Source organism: Epinephelus lanceolatus, chromosome 17 (assembly GCF_041903045.1).
Source record: "Epinephelus lanceolatus isolate andai-2023 chromosome 17, ASM4190304v1, whole genome shotgun sequence".
Lineage (NCBI taxonomy): Eukaryota > Metazoa > Chordata > Actinopteri > Perciformes > Serranidae > Epinephelus > Epinephelus lanceolatus.
The window spans coordinates 22942405-22959021 of NC_135750.1; the positions used below are offsets into that span (position 1 = coordinate 22942405).

The following is a 16617-nucleotide window of genomic DNA, read 5'->3' on the forward strand; positions in this document are numbered from 1 at the left end:
ATATAGCCTCCTAAGTCATACACACTGGACCTTTAAATTAGTTTTTTTTTTTTTTTTTAAATAAACGTTTATTCTGAGTGTATTCATCTCCACAATCTTCAGAAACTGCCCTATCTGGGAGAAAATTCAATGTGCAGTATTAGCTGCAAAATATGTTGACTGTTCCCATAAATTAAGATAAATCTCTGTGGTAAATGTCGCTGGAGGTTACATCTGTTAAAAAAAAAAAAAAGTGTATTTAGAATATATTTTTTATCTCCTAATTATCTATTTGATACTCTTGTATAAAGTGTTAATCAGTAATAGGTCATTTAGCTTTTGGTGCCAATAAATTGAATTTAAATGTCGGTCCGTAAAGTCACTGTCCGGCAGCTCTTTGTAGGACTAATGGATCAGCGGGAGGCTTTGGTTTTATACAGTATACTGTATTCAAATATGGCAGTCATTACTTTGGTATTAGCCTCGCAGGTAGCAGCTTAGATGTCCATCAAGGTATTAATAACAGCATATGGGTTGTGTGTGTCACTGTTGTTGTGTAGGATTAATATAAGCACATACTGCCTCTCTGCAATCAAAGCTGCAAACTCTAAATTGGGCTTCACTTGGGAGTGGGTGCCCGTGCCACATGCACAGCACACACACACACACACACACAAATGGTATTATTACTTTATTATTACCTTGAGTTATGGGGTGTGTGCGCGCACGCTGGTGCTTATGTGAGTGTGTTTGTTATTATGTTGAATTATGTCTGATTTTGCTACTCGTTATGTGTCTCTCATACAGATATGGAAGACAGAGTACACCAGAACACAATTACCTGGCCCTCCAGAAGAGCCTGTGTCCCCAGGGCAAGACCGAGCTGAGAGAGACGGTAATGTTACTGGCAGTAGGATGGGATATGCATATAGGTATTGTATTTCTAACAACACGGATGATGGGAGTGGCTGACAGTAGCAAAACTGTGAGTCTGACTAAGATGCAGCTGCACCAAAGGAAATGATTCTTGTGTTTTGTGTTTCAAAAAGAAAAACCCATCGCTATCTAATTAGATAAATCCTTAAGTGTGAGATGATTATTTTTAACCGCTCATCTCGGAGCTAGACAGTGTTGTTTCCAGATGAGAGCTTGTAATGCTTACCCCATCCCTCACTAGCATTAGGGCTAGCAGGAATTATGTTGTTATAAAGTTATTAAACATAGAGGCAGTAAACACTGATGAGTAATTCTGCTGACGTGTGTGTGCGTGTATAATTTAGAAAGCAATAATACCCAGATCCAATTTGGCATACGTTGGTTACAGCCTCGCGTCACCTCATAGGAGTATTATGCCTGGCAAATTACATTGAGACGAGTCTTTACGTAACATTGAAGCATTTATATTCGAGGGATTTTTCTCCCTTTAACGGCCTGCTGACCGCAGATAAACACTGCGTTAATGCACATTTTCATTTTTCGTGGGGAGCGCTGGGTCAGGGTTACAGACAGGCTGGACACCTGCCCTGTGATTTAGTAATAAATGGGGGTTGATGTACTCTTGTGATGTATCCACAGTGAGCAGCTCATGCGAGGTTAAAGGCTGGAAGAGACATCTGGTATTGTGTCAAGAGCTGGACAGAAGTCAGGCTGTGTCGCAACGCCGCAGCAAGAATAATCCGGCCATCACAGCGCTGGCCATGTCCAGGTACAGTAAATACAATGCACCTGCTCACAGCACAGAGAGGAGGGACTGAGTTTACATTTGCACACTACAATTAATTAATTGTTCTTAAGATAAACATTTCATTCTATTTTAAAACTAATATATTTGTGGAACTAACTGATTGGAAATCAGCTCACCCACTCTGACTCACATCATATATGTATTATATTGTGCTTTATAGCTTCACTGATTGATTTTCACATAACCTAAACACACTGTGTTCTGTGTAGGAGCCATGCTACTCTGTTGGCGGGCGATGCCTGGGGCAGAGTTTTCACCTGGACGTGTGAATGAGAAATGGCAGACTTTAAACACAATCGTGCCTCCAGCCATCATTTCCACACAGCCCTTATCCTCCCAAAGAGACTCTGACACAGAAAATCCATCAGTGTCTCAGGTCTGACACCAGCTGAGCATTGACACCTGATGTATTTCAGATCAGGTGTGTGTGTGCATTAAGGGCAAACTGTTACAATATTTGGTACATTCAAGCCTCAGACAATATAGATTATTCTGTCTCCTACATAGATATTTAATTCTGTATGTTACATTGTAAATACTGAATTTCAATGACTTTGAATAAAACTATTGAGAGTTATTTGTAAAAATCTTCTCATGAGTGTCTGTGATTTGGATTAAGACTAAAATCTTGGGTGGCCAGGATTTTATTTTATTGCATTATCATGTGTGCGGTCGTGTGTGTGCATGTGTGTTATGTGTTTTGTGTGTCTGCAGCTGATCTAGCAAACTACTGAGCCAAATAGCCTAATATTTTGTGTGCATGTGTATGACTGTATGCTCGAGGATTTCTTGTGGATGTGGTGATTCATCGATTTTTATTAAAAAATCCTCTTTTTTTTAAAAATTATTTTATACTGTCATTAACTGCTGACTTCTTGCTCCTCTTAAGCAGCAGGTAGGGGCCAAAAGATTTCCAGAAATCATCTTGCTAAATACAACAAGCCTTACCTTCTGTTGCAGGCTACATTTTGGCCTTCGTCACGGCTCAAAAACTGACACGTATAGAAAAGTTTGGTCTCATTTTGAGTCAGAGCTTCTGGAGATTAATTCCATACCTGATGTGATCCACTAGGCACATTAGGAGATGAATAAATCACGTTTTTTTTTGTTGTTGTGTTTGCTGCCATGGTGATTATAATGGAGCCAGGAGGGACCATTGCACCAGCCGCAGTTCTCAGTGGTCAGGCAGTGGGTTTGTTCGTCCACCACACAGCGTCATACCACACCAGGAGCATTTGAGAAGCAGAGCGTTTTGCCTGCTCAATTTTGTAGACATGCAGGTTTTGTTGATTTAGTCATTTTTCATAATATTTGTTCTTTTACCACAAGTAAGTAAGCAGGCTGTGTAGTTAAATGGTTTCTTTTCTGCCTTTATTTTAACTGTTTATTGTTGTTATTTCCTACTTGTGCTGTAGCCTACAGACAAAGTAACTGTCGTTAGCAGTCCAGTTATGAACGACAGGGATCAAAGATTCGTGGCTGTGTTAGATTATTAACAGCATTCATTCTCTTCATTCTCATAATTACATGATAGACTTTATATTTTACATACAGTGCCTGTTAGTAAGAGAAATTGATCTGCTCTGTACAACGCACTGCAGCTCTGTGAAAATCAGACAAGGTGTGTATTTTTATTAGCGTCTGGATACTTCTGAAACATACTGCACTGCTTCTGATGGAATTAAAAGAATTGTCTAGAGTGACCACGAACAGCTCAGGGGGGGCCGCCTGGCAGAACTCTGCACTCAACTGAGTGTACTTTTCTACTTTCATCTGGGATTCATAAAGGTGAAACCAGGAGAACACTGGCTGAAATTCCCCAGAACTGCTGGGTAATTTTTGCCTTAGGAATGTGATGGGGAAAACAAGCATCTAAATACTCGCCTCAAAACAATCTTTTAAATTGACCCTTGCTGCTCCAGCATAGCTAACAAGGGGCCGCAGCAGAAGCTTGTGTTTAAACTAGGTAGCTTCAAACTGAAAGCGGGGGAAATTGTGTGAACGCGGCTCTTTAATAGTATTGCAGAGCTGGAGCCGTTCATTTCTCACAAGCTGCACAACATCCATGATCATAAAAAGCACAGTGTGCAGACGTCAGCATTTTGTGCTATGAGGGTCACAGTGTTTTGCTTTGGTACATGTCTGTGGTATGAATAATTCCGGATGTTTTGCTGGTCGTGAATCGTTTACTGAGCTATCTTTGTTGTTTTACACAATGTGTTTTCAATCTCCTTTGTAATGTGGTATTTATGAGTAGTTGAACATTTGGCTGCTTTGCCATTTGTTGGACGTTATCCTCCTCAAGTTTACTGTGACCATGTCAAATGTGTGTGTGTTGTGGGTGATGTTAAATGTGTCTGGGCCTTGTTGAGGTATCCTTTCTGCTTGTCACAGCTTTTTGTGTGTGTTTATGGTTAACTGAGGACAAATGCCTTTTTAGCCTCATCAAACTGTTCAATCTCTGTGTAATCACTGTAGGGCCCCGACAACACACTCCTGGGTATATCTGACCTATTTGTAGAGAGACGTTATGAAATTTAACCCCTTCTAAACATTGATCTTAATCTAATCAATGGAAAAATGCAATGCTGACTGTCTTGCATCCATGCACTGATATTCCGATAAATAAGCTAGCTTTTAAAAAGATGTTAGATTGCCAAGATTGTGGAGACTTGCTCTCTTTCTGTGTCTGCCTTTCCTGCTTGTTCTCTCATGCACACGCACCACTCCTCTCTATCATAAAGGAAGAGGTCTCTCTCTTTAACCTTTGTGTGTGTGGCTAATTGTGCTAAGTGGAGTAGCTTAATAGAGTGGAAAATAGTCCTCATAATTTTCCCAGAGAGCGAGCAATGACCTTCTCTAAAGCTAACGGCCATCTCCATTCTCTCTACACCGCTGGTTTTATGATATGAAATGTCAAACCACTGGGTTCCTCAGAATAATTAAATCAAATAAATTATTGCACCTAGGCAGAACCATCTTGTAGCCTAACCCAATTATAATGCACTGTAAAGCTAATTATTAACCATGATTACAATTAGTCTAATTTGAATAAATGTAGTCATTAGCGGGTTCATCCTAGTCAGTGAGTCTGAACTGTGGGGGATGATGGTCTCTCTCTCTCTCCATCTCTCCCACTCACAGAGAGAAGGGTGTGTGGATGTGCATCATTCTCTTTCTCCATGCACCTCTATCTTCATCCCATTTTTCACACACTGACCTTCACAAAATGGCCCACACCCTTCACCTTTCTTGGGTACTTGAGCATAATGTGTGCTGCTTCCAGGATTCATATTTGCTGTTTATGTCTGTGCCGTGTTGATTGGACTTTGAAAGCAGAAACAGAAGTCTCACTGTTCTGTTGCTTTTTTGTATGTTCTTGTTAGAAAAGCTAAATCTGGTCTAAACAGTGACATTACAGCAGACCCTTCTTAGGGTAGATACGAAGCAATAATTATATTTTGAGAAACAGGCTTATTTGCTTACTTAGCGAGAGTTAGATGAGAGATTGATGGCACTTTCAAGCCTGTCTGGAAAATATGAAGCTACAACCATGGACTATATTTAAAAAATGGACATATCCCACGTGACATCATTTCATTGGTTTGTGGACTCCCGTTTTAAAGCCTCAAGTTTGGAGTTTTGGCCATCGCCTTCTTGGATTTTTGGAGCCAGAAGTGACCATATTTAGATGAGTGGCTGGATCTGTGGAGGAGTGAGGACAGATCTGACTTAGAGCCCTAAGACAATGTCCACAGACAGCCTGTCACTCAAAGCAGCCACGCCCTTTGTTATGCCTTAATGAATTTAAAAGGTTGGTTTATATAGAAATTAAGCCCCTTAATTTGTCATGAAGGAGGAAATTAGCTTTGGAGATCAAACTGTTTTTGTACCAAGCTGTAAACATGTTTATTTCTGCTGTAAAGTTTGGCACCAGAACTGGGGACTGACTTCCTTTTTGGAGCCACACTCAAGTGGCCATTAGGGGCGCAAAAGTTTTTGGCACTTCCGTGTTGGCCTTATTTTTCAGCCCTGGACATTGCCACTTGGCTACAACCTGCAGCTGGTTAGCTTATCTTAGCATAAAGACTGGAGACAGGGGGAAACAACTAGTCTAGCTCTGTTCAAAAGTAACCAAATCCCTCTACCAGCACCACTGAAACCACTGCAGCTGTTTGTAATAATGTGCTGGTTTCATCTTTTGTTGTGTAAAACAGATTTTTCTTGTGACCCCAGACAGCTCTGACAAATGCAGTCCTCTCCACTTTGAAGAACATTTATATGACTCAAAGACAGTCAGACCCGGGCATATATTTATTATTTGGTGTATTAGTACTGTAAATATAAATGCAGTTGAAGAGTGTTACAGTGCCTTACGATACTGCAGTAAGAGAGCCTGTACAACAGTTTCTTTCCACACAGTCTCCTGAGTTTATACAGAATAGTTAACAGTAAGAGCGTTCTTATAAACATCTGGCTCACAGGCCGACGATGCCAACAAACAAAACAACAGAATTATAAGACCCAAAAACTGCTGTGCTGGAATGGAACTGCGCTGAGGAAACAAAACCCTCATTTACCGACAGTTGTAGCGTACTTACAGCCAAAAAACAAATGCTAAATGCCATACTGATAGTTCATAAATATAGTCCTTTGGTTGCCACTTAGTTCAGTTGCCCTCACCGGGAGGTACCATGACATCCATGTGTCCAGAGCTGCTGTGTTTACAGCTGTTTTTCCTGGAAGAGGATCTGAGCGTACACAGTGTCTGGGCTGGAGGGAGTGGGGTCAGGGCTGGTGGTGGCTGGGGACTCTGGCCTCGGTCTGACCAGCTCCAGTTCTGCATATGTCAGACTATCATCCTGTGGTACTCGAGGCTGAAGGAGGGAGGGAAAGAGCAGGAGAAACTTGAAGGAATTTAACCCAGAGATAAGGCAGAAGAGGAAATATGCTCTATGTATAAAAATGTATAGTGAGCACAGATATCTCTGTGTATCGGGAGCAAATGCATCCCGCCTGCATTTAATCTTTTTCAGCAAACAGTAGTACTACTCTGCTTTCCACGGTAAACATGCCCTAAGTGCTGTTCAGCTGCAGAAAGTATGTGTTTACAGGACCTCTTGGAACATCCAGTTTATTCTGCAAATATTTTCTACAATAGGAGTCCTATCCAACATCCTCAGATCCTCCTAGTTGCGCTAATCTAATCAACATGTTCATGTAAAAGAAGCGCTCACATCTCCAGAGCTTCCTCTCACGACACAATCGCAAGAACGGCGCCAGTAGAAATACTGATGATCCTTAGTTTGAGTAGTTTTCTTCTGTATGTACTTGTTTGACATTTTTATTGTAGATATAAAACCAATGGAGCACTCTAAATAAATAATTGTGTTTGAGAAGCAATAAAGCTAAATAGAATTATCAAGCTCATAACTGAATGAAGAGACGGCAATAAACTCCTGTAGACAATCATGCAGTCGTGAAACAAATTCCCTCTTGCATGTATCTCAATAACAACTCTGCGCTTGAAAAAAACACCTTTTGAGAATGTTAATAAATACATTTTAACAGATATATTAAATGCATGTGTTTTAGAAATGTAGGAGAAGTAGACAGAGGTGTTTGTATGATGGGTGAGAATGAGGGCACTCACAGGGGCAGAGCTCCTGAGTTGAGTCTTTAACCTTCTGGGCTTCTGAGGTCTCTTTGCAGCAACAGGCACTGAAAAGCAGACACAACCTTAACTGACTGGGAACAACAGCCAAGAGGAATAAACTCACAAACATGACTGTGGTCGAAGGAAGTAATCGTCCCTCACAACCACTTCATATTAAACCCACGGAAGAGATTGATACATCATTTTCAGCATCAGTGTTGATTTGACCTCAGACAATACACTCAGCAGGATCTAACCCAAATACAGTATAAAGTTTCACTCTGTAGTCTCCCAGTCTCTTTCACGCTGTGCTGTTTTTGTCCTGGAAATTGAATCACGCCAGAGATATCATTTTCTGCTTTTGTGCTTGCTGGACACCTTCATTTACTGTTTTCTTTACCCACTAACTCCTGTTCTTGGGGCTGGAGCCTCTCTCCGCCCCCCTGCGACTCTGATGACTCCAGTGTGTTTGAAACTTGAGAGGAAAGACAAGGACTGCCACTCTGTCTGCCCCTGACAAAATAGATTAGACTGTGGAAAAATATCTGATGTTTCAATTCAGAATAAAGTTTACTGTGTGAGATAACAGCCCAATAAATTGGCCACCGGATACTTTAACCTCTCCAGGCCTATGAAAATCTTTTACATGAAGGTACTATTTTGGTTAAACTGCTCATAAGTCATGTCCACACTGAGGCCATAACCTGTGATGTGGGGTCACAAGTAGACTTTATTTTAAAAGGTCACAAGCCAAAAAGGTGAGATCCACTGAAGGATTTAATTTCTCCCAGAGGTTACATCCTGCCCTCAATGTGTCACGTTACCTTTGGCTGGTATGTGTGGTGGTGGCTCCTCGGGTAGTTTAGGTGGTGTTATTATTGCACGTCGGTCAGTTTTCTGTCTTGTGTCTTTCCTTTGGGCTCGTGGGGAGGAACTGGAGGAGCTGCTGGAGCTGGTGACAGTTTCTCCCGAGCTGCAGGGAACAGAGGAGAGTTTTTAAAGTTTTAATTACAGCTGCACCCAGTGGTAATTTAGATTATCAGTTAATCTTTTGATCATTTCTGCAATTTATCAATTGATAATATAGTGTATTGAAAATAGCTTGTTTTTTTTCAATCAGCAATCCATAACCAAATGATTTTAACTGAAAATTATATAAAACTGAGCAAAGTAGCAAACACTCACTTCTGAGAAGGTAGAACCAGCATGTGAATCTTTAAAGATTCAGTTATCAAAAGTATTGATTGATTTTATGTCAGCTGACTGACTAACCATTTATTTGTTTCAACACTAGCTTTATTGTCATCTTTTGTTTTGAATTTGTCACATGAAAATTGTTGCACACGAGTCATTTACGATACGGATTCTTGCATATACACAGCTGTATATAGTATCTAGGTTGACGCAGGTGACACTTCCACCTCAATATTTAGACTGTGCATTTGTCCACCCTAAGTAGCAGAGGACATTTATTTTGACAAAAGTAAAGACATTAACACCATAAGCTGATGCAGAAAAGGCATGTATCGGTGCATTAAAAATGATCAGAGTGCAGGAAATTAAGTGTTTGATACTCTGATACTCCAAATTTTCTGGTGGAGGACCCTTAACCCCCCTGTTTCATATGTGTTTTCCCCTTTGTTGAAACAAAACCTACACCCTTGCATATACAAACGGCAGTTAACCAAACTATATACACATCACCGTTGTCATGCAAATAAATAAATACATAAATAAATAAATTTTAGAAAAGGAAAAAAAGAAAAAGGGTGTATAGGTGACACGTGTAAGAAAATGTGGGTTTAAAAGAGAACCAACAAGGGTGTCTCTCACCTCTGTCTACCATACTTGCCTGCGCATTATGAAGTACAGCTGATGATCGTTCTATGAGAGCAATATCCTTAAAATAATTCAGTCATTCTTTTATCGATGGAGGCTCAGGGGAGGGCAGTGAGTGTATTATGGTCTTCTCGGCAGCAGTTAAACCTGCAAATATGACTTTTCAGAGGGCTAACAGGGTGTTACATTGAGGTCGGAGTCAGAGTTGAATGAAAGCAATGTGGACTGTTTAGGAAATGGGAATTCCAGGTTATTTTCAAGGCACTTGGCCACATTAGCATTCCCATAAAACATGAAGGTATGTGACAACAGTATCCTGACTACATTTAAGTTTGAACTATCAATGAGCTTTATTTTTACGAGATCAAATGGTGGGAAATTTCTGCACAAACTTATAGTGAATGAGCTTATGTGCTTTTTTTAATGATGAATTAGATAGATATGCTGGCCCAAATATTGTCTCAGTAAAGTTCAAGGCCATATCCTTCAAGGTCATGATTTCAGTCACCCCCATAGTTTTTCAACACTAGTTTTATTATTAAAATAATTAAATACATTAAAGATCTTTACCTGCTTTCTGGACACTTGACCAGAAGGTAACTCGCTGTGGAGGAAGTAGCAGAAGAAAAATTATGTTGATTTAACAGCAAAGTCGTCTGGTTATGTTTTGAACAGGAAAACTGAAACATAAAGTTTTAAGTGTGAAGTTACTGTAGGACAACCAATGATGCTTTTACCTTTGAGCCTGTGTCTTCTGTGAAAGTACTGGCCGATGAGAACCAGAGTGAACAGGAAGATGGAGAGCAGGCCCAGTGAGCAAATCAGCACAGCGCACAGATACACATCTATAAAACAAACAGGAAAAAGCATCAGAATGGTGGCATTATCAAAGTAAGACTTGTATGGTGAAGTGAAAACAGAGGAGATGGAAACAGTACCTGCAAATAAACGCCACAGTCCTGCACTGCTACCATCATCAGGAGTGAAGTGCACTGGAAAAAAATGTAAAAAAAAGTCAGCAGAAATAGTAAGTTGAGGGTAGAAAACTGCCCAGACTGAGAATCTTTATAAATTGCTGTTGTCTGAGGGCAAAGACCCAACGCAGCAGACAGCCTCAGTGGTTTCCAGAAATATCAAAACTGCTCTCATGAAGGGAGATTCTGCAGCAGCATCAGCCAAACCCACCACACACACACACACACACACACACACACACACACACACACACCACAAACACACACACACCACAAACACACACGCACACACAGGCCCGGTTGTATTGCTGTTCTTGGACTGTGTTTGGGGGGTTCCCCATCCCACTGCTCTGCATCTCCACTTCCTTTTGTTGGTCGCTTCACAATCGTTTCATGTTGCAATTTCCTTTGTGAGCTTATTAGTGTGAAAAGAGAAGGAATAAGGAAGTTGTTGTCAGTGTGTGTCAATGAATGATGGGTTGTGTGTAGGTCAGGGGTATTTAGCAAGAGGTTGAGGAGAGTGAACAGAGGTTATGTACATAAATTACTTAGTCTCTGCTCCCCGTAATGAGTTTTTAATATGTCTTTTAAACACCAGTTGATAAACATATTAATAAGAAATGATAAGATATTAACTCTAATTGACTTCTAGCCTGTTTCCAGACCGCTGAACTGCCTGCAAAAATTGTCACGTGGTCTCGGCCGCTCAGTCTGAATATCACGTTAATTAATGTCAGGGAGCAACATGATGGCTTTTGTGTTGCCAGTGAACATGAAAAACTGTATCAGATGAAGGTGATCAGTTTTATAACACAGCATGACATGTATTTTTCAAAATACTGCTCTAATTGATTACATCTTTACACAATATTTTTTCTCTAGAGAACGTACACAGTCCAAGAAACAAGACTTAAAAAAAATAGTTTGATTATAGACGTAACAGTGAGGCTTTAAGGCTGTTTTTTCTAAATCTTTTGTTTGACACTTGCTAATTCACTGCTATTGTAATTACAAAGGGCCAATCTATGCTGTTTCATTGGACTGGATCAAATTGTATGGTGTCCCTGTTATTTTGTCCACCCACACTTCTTACCACTAAATTAAAAGTAATGACAGACTTCTAGAGTAGACACACTGTAGTTGAAACTCATCTGACGAGGTGACAGGCTACATCCAACAGGCATCTCTTGACAATGTGAGCAATTAACAGTCAATGCAAGTAAACCACATATGTGACCTTTACACTGTGGTTAACCACATGCTAAGCCTCACATCTGATGGGTTCACGCAGCCTAGGGTTAACAGGGCTGGGAGCTGTTAAACACTCTCTACAGATGTGTGTATACAAGCTCAAGTTTGTGCACAAAATGTATACCGCACATGTATTCATGAAAAGCTGAAAACATAAGGTACGGATTTAAAATCATCTGCTTTCCCCCATCAGTCCAGCTGTGAAGACAGGACGCAGGGTGGGGGGGTCCGCCACAACTTCACCTTCTTCCAAGGTGCATGCAGAAGGGAAATAAGTCCAAAGAGGTTGGTATAAAGACTGCAAGACCAACGTGTGTTCGGACTGTGGCCAGAATCAGGACGCTGAAACATGAACCATCTGTTAAAACCAGCAGGATTAGAGACCTGAAGTCAGAGAGCAGGGCTTAAAAAGATTTACTTTAATTTAACCGTGCAGACTGTCTGCTCCTTTTTCCAGTTTAGAAAAGCATCAGAATTCACTCGACCATGATGTCTGAAGATCTGAAGTTGGGATTTAGAGATGTAGGAGAAGACAAACCATCTTCTCTCCGTGCAAAATCTTCTGAATAAAATGATCTGAGTGGGGTGTGGCCTTTGCCCTGCAGACTGAAATCTGCAGACTGAGGGGTTCCCTGGATTACAGTTACAACTCTGTCGTTTTCTCTTTGTTTACCCTTATAATGTCAGCTCTTGTGTTTCTGGTTCTGTGGTCAATGCATGTCGGAGATGCCTGAGGTTGTGTGGCTTCCTTAGTGGGACATTGCCCTGAATATAGGGCAGGGCGTTGTCTGATGGCTCCGTCCGATTCAAGCCTCGACAGTTTTCTGGCATAAAATTAGTGAAAGGTAAACTGTGCAACTGTGTCAGGTGTCGTCGCACTTGTAGCACAGTACATCAGCATCTAAACTTTCTATTGAACCCCTTTATCCAGTGCATCCCACAGAGACAGACATCTTCCCTGCAGATCAATCGTTAAAAAGTTAAATCAGATTAAGGATCGTTCTGCAAAAGAAATATTTATTACTGCATGTGATTTAAATTAGTTCCTAACCTGATTTGTTCAAGTTGTTTGTTACATATTGGCACCGATTAAATAAGTTCCACCGCAGCCGAGTTCTCCAGTGAATTTTCTCCTGAGGCTTGCATAAAAGTAAACCCAGAATGCTGACGTCATGTATTTCAGAGTTTTTGAACGTACGTAGCCAGCTCAGCAACACTCTCCTTTTTACTCCTCACACTCATACACAGAGAGTGATATTGTTAAGTGTGGTTTGGCTGTGTGAGCTCATTGTTTTGAGATGGAAATGCCAGAGGATTGGGGTCACACTCAAACACACATACAGGCACCACTTACAGCAAAGCGCAGCTAGAGTCAGAAAATACATGCTACACATTTCTATCTGGCCTTTGTCCTTTAATAAAAACTGTTGCTCCTCCTTTGTTTGGTCATTTCCATTGCCAGATAACATGGACAGCATGTCTCAGCTGAGTTTGTGCGGCTGTAAGGGAATTCCTCGGAAAGGAATATTCCATGGAAAACATTTTCAGGGTAATTACACCAGAAGTCCCCTTTGTGTTTAATCCTCTTTTGTCAGTTACCAGGGTTGCACAAAGGTATGAAAAAAAGTAAAAAAGTAAAAGACTTTGTTCATTTCATGTCAAAGGCCAAATAGTGACAACACAATGCACAGTTTTACTGTTTTGCCAGGTGGTCATGAGAGATAGATTTGGTTTTTTTTTTAACCACCTGCTTCAACCAAGAGGAGGTTAAATTGGTGTTAAATAAATTCCCTCACATTTGATCTGGAAAAGGTGAAGAAGTTAATGCAATCAGACTCCCTATTGTGCAAGAAATTGTGCAATACTTTATTTTGTTTCACAGCCTAATTCACCTCTGGCTTGCCTTATATCAGGGGACACCACCCTAACGCTTTAACATCTTGTTCAAGAACACACACAGAGAGAGAAAGGGTCTCAAACTCCTGCCCGCTCGGCTAACATGCTTAATTTGAAAAAGCAAATAAAGAAAAACAGCACTTTAACCCGCAGTCAGCCAAAATTGGGGCCTGGACCCATGGAAGAATTACTGAGCAAGCCTACAGGGCACAGGCCCAGGGGCCCAATGTGTAAGGGGGACCTCCTGCCCCTAACCTGCAAAATTTCACTTAAATTATCACATGCTGACCAAGGAGGGATTCAAAATGACCACAAAGCAATGCAAAGGAGCTGCAGAGAGGCACAACATCACTACAAAAAGGGGCAAAACAACCACAAAGAGACACAAAACAACCAAATAAGACTCAAAAGTACTTGAGAGGCACAAAACCACAAAAAAGATGCATTATGACAACAAAGAGATGCAAAACAGTGACACAAAAAGAAGATTAACAGCTATACAGTGTATGTACTCCCATACAGGAGATATGGGGGGCCTTTTGCATGCCTGTGCCCAGGGGCCCATTATCTGATAATCCAGCCCGGCCCTGCCAACGAACAAATGTGAAATTGAGAGAAGGCCATCTTTAATTACCTGTCACTTGTGTGGTGCTGGTGCCATTGGATGATGCCCTCCATGTGTTTCTGTGTTTGCGAATCTCTTGAACTCTGCAGGTGTAGAAACCCTGGTCAGTCCCCGTCATATTGAGAATCCGCAGCCGGTACACCTCTCCCTCCGTTTCCTCATACAGACGGAACTTCATCTGGGGGAAGCGACGAGTGTAGTTCCCATACATCTTCATTTTCTTGATGCCAATCTTTGCAATGAGAAACTGAGGGGGCTCCAGTGCAGGAGGAGAGGGGGATGGAGGGGAGGGAGGAGGCGCCAGAGTCGGAGCAGCAAGAGGAGAAAAGAACCAGCGTAGGATGAGGACACTGCCGCTCCTCTTCCTCTGAGATACCAGGCAGGAGAGCGTCAAGTTGTCTTTCTGTGTTACCATGACAACAGGCCCAGGGGTCACTGTCACATTCAGGCCATGACATACCTCTGTTGACAAAAGACATAAGCAGAACAAGTGGTTAGTGCAGTCATTTTTGGTTATGTTGAATTTGAAACACAGCACATATGTGTTCTTGTTGTGTTGTTAACATTTTTGTATGTTATCCATGTTCTGTTTTATGGCAGAATAAAATGAAACCAAACCATAAAACATTTGCTTTTCCAAACATAAGGACACTCTGTGATCTGGTAGCTTGTGTGACCCCTCCCTGCAGTTAAATTAGTAATTAACTAGAGCTGCTAATGAGCCCCACATGGGAGAAAGTCTGAGTTCATTTTTGCAAGATGTTTGATTTCCTGCCAATTAAACATAATTGTAGCATTTAGACAAAGTACGTTTATGTGCACACCCACAAAGGCTGCTTGGATTTATGGTGTTATAGCTCAAACTATCACTGGTTCTACTTATATATGTCATTTCATCACTGAAGGAGAATTCAGTCTGCAACAGCTAGAAACCTAAGAGGACTGAGAATCAGAAAACATAGTCTGTGTGCCCCATTTTTACTTCCCTGGAGGTACTTTTATTCTGCTGCCAGCTGGGTCAAGCCTTTTTAGGAGAGACACTGAGTCTGGACACAATATGTATGATCAGACAGGCAAGGAGAATCTACAGGTGGGAAACATTCATCTTCAGTACGGCACAGCCCGAAACAGGCAAGGAGAAACACGACAAGATAACAGGGACCATCTGGGCCCCAGTGCTGTCTTCTTTTTTTGTTGTTTTGTTTGTTGCTGTGTTAGTTGGGGAATCTCCCTCAGGGTCTGTCCTACACTATTTAATGTGACAACAAAAGCAGCGACAGTGACTCAAGCCAAACACAAATCTCAACATAACCAAAAGATTATAGGGCAGGAAATATGAGTTGTAGGTCCACTGTATGGCAGTTTGTAGAATGCAAAATATACTGAGGTTTTCTCTAATCACAGGGAACAAACTTTCTTAACTCCACAGCTGGTGTAATTTTAAACAAAGCTATAGTCAACCAGTTTGCAAAAGCAACGTCAATATTGCCAATAATGTAATATAACTTAATGCACTTGCAACTTTTGGTCATTTTCGAGACAGTGACTATTAGGAGGTGTCTTTCCTGTATGTTTGACATTATTTTCACACTCCATAATAAACTCAAAATGCATGGTTTCACAGTGGTGCATGTTAGATGATCGATCAAATTACTCCTTTTGACACACTCTCCTTCTTTCTTGCCTGCTTGATCGCTTTCTCACTGGTTTATATTGTTGTAAACAAGGTGAACTTACCTGTGACCAGAGCCTTAGTCAGGACAAGGACCACTATAGAGAAGTACATTTTCCACAGTCAGCGAATCCATAAACCCAGACAACTACACAGCACTTACACAAGCAGCTACATTCAAAACAGAGCCTGACTGGACAACCCACCAGAGCCCTTACCCACCATTAACTCTTCTCCTCTTTCTCCTCTTTTCTGTGTAATATGAAACAGTAAATGCTCTGTTTCCACTTAGAAACTCCCACTCACTCTCCCAGTACTCTCCCTCTCTCTCTCTCTCTCTCTGTTTCTCTCTCTCTCTGACTGTCTCTCCCTAGCTCTCTCTTTTTCTCTGTGTGTCCTGCAAAACGTAGGAAATGTCATTTCCTGTGTTCCTGTGAGGAGTCTTGGACTGAAGCCCAAAGCCCCAGAACTCGAAAGCGATGGTCAGGTCTCGTTGTTTGTGTGTGTGCGTCTGCGTGCGCCTGTCACATTGTGTGTCATTTGAAGGAGCATACACAGCAAAGCGCTGAACATGCATTTCCATCACCCAAGTTACTCTCAGAGTCCTGGGGTACTCCTCATCTGACGTCTTTCAATAAACTTTCAAGTGTTGATGTTCATAAATGTGATGTTTTTGTCTGCATGCATGCGTACATGCATTTATGTGTGCATGTGTTGCGTGCGTGTGTGTGTGGGACCTCTCCCTGTCTGGCTGCTGGACAGAGTGGCATGGGCTTGTCTCTGGCTGTGGTTGTCAGACTGTCCCAGTGGTATGAAGCCTGCTGCTTTATTGGGCAGGCTAAACTGCTGAGGCAGGGCTTCTGCTGGCGCTTCGAGCTCTGCCAAAGCCAAATGGATTTACACAACAGATTTAACCCTTCAGATTGTATGTAGGATTCTCTGGAAAAGCCTGGATTCTTCAGAAAACGGACGTACTGGGTT

General features: G+C 41.4%; 2 protein-coding genes across 5 annotated transcripts in view; one reads left to right on the forward strand and one right to left on the reverse strand.

The window, feature by feature from the left end:
• The window catches only part of wdfy4 (WDFY family member 4), a 48523-nt gene extending 46213 nt beyond the window's left edge, over positions 1-2310 (forward strand). For all 4 annotated transcript variants that reach the window (XM_033613353.2, XM_078160678.1, XM_078160677.1 and 1 more), the window contains exons 62-64: positions 787-874; positions 1555-1684; positions 1933-2310. In XM_033613353.2, the coding sequence (XP_033469244.2) occupies positions 787-874; positions 1555-1684; positions 1933-1996 (282 nt within the window). In that variant the 3' untranslated portion in view covers positions 1997-2310. The remainder of the gene's footprint in view (positions 1-786; positions 875-1554; positions 1685-1932) is intronic.
• A 3705-nt stretch (positions 2311-6015) lies between these two features.
• Positions 6016-15891, reverse strand: vstm4a (V-set and transmembrane domain containing 4a). The gene is made up of 8 exons (XM_033612838.2): positions 15702-15891; positions 13974-14426; positions 10157-10210; positions 9956-10063; positions 9789-9822; positions 8204-8352; positions 7377-7444; positions 6016-6600 (listed from the first exon to the last, which is right to left on the reverse strand). The coding sequence occupies exons 1-8, from the start codon at positions 15748-15750 to the stop codon at positions 6448-6450; spliced, it is 1068 nt and encodes a 355-aa protein (XP_033468729.2). The 5' UTR covers positions 15751-15891; the 3' UTR covers positions 6016-6447.
• Positions 15892-16617: the final 726 nt, after the last annotated feature.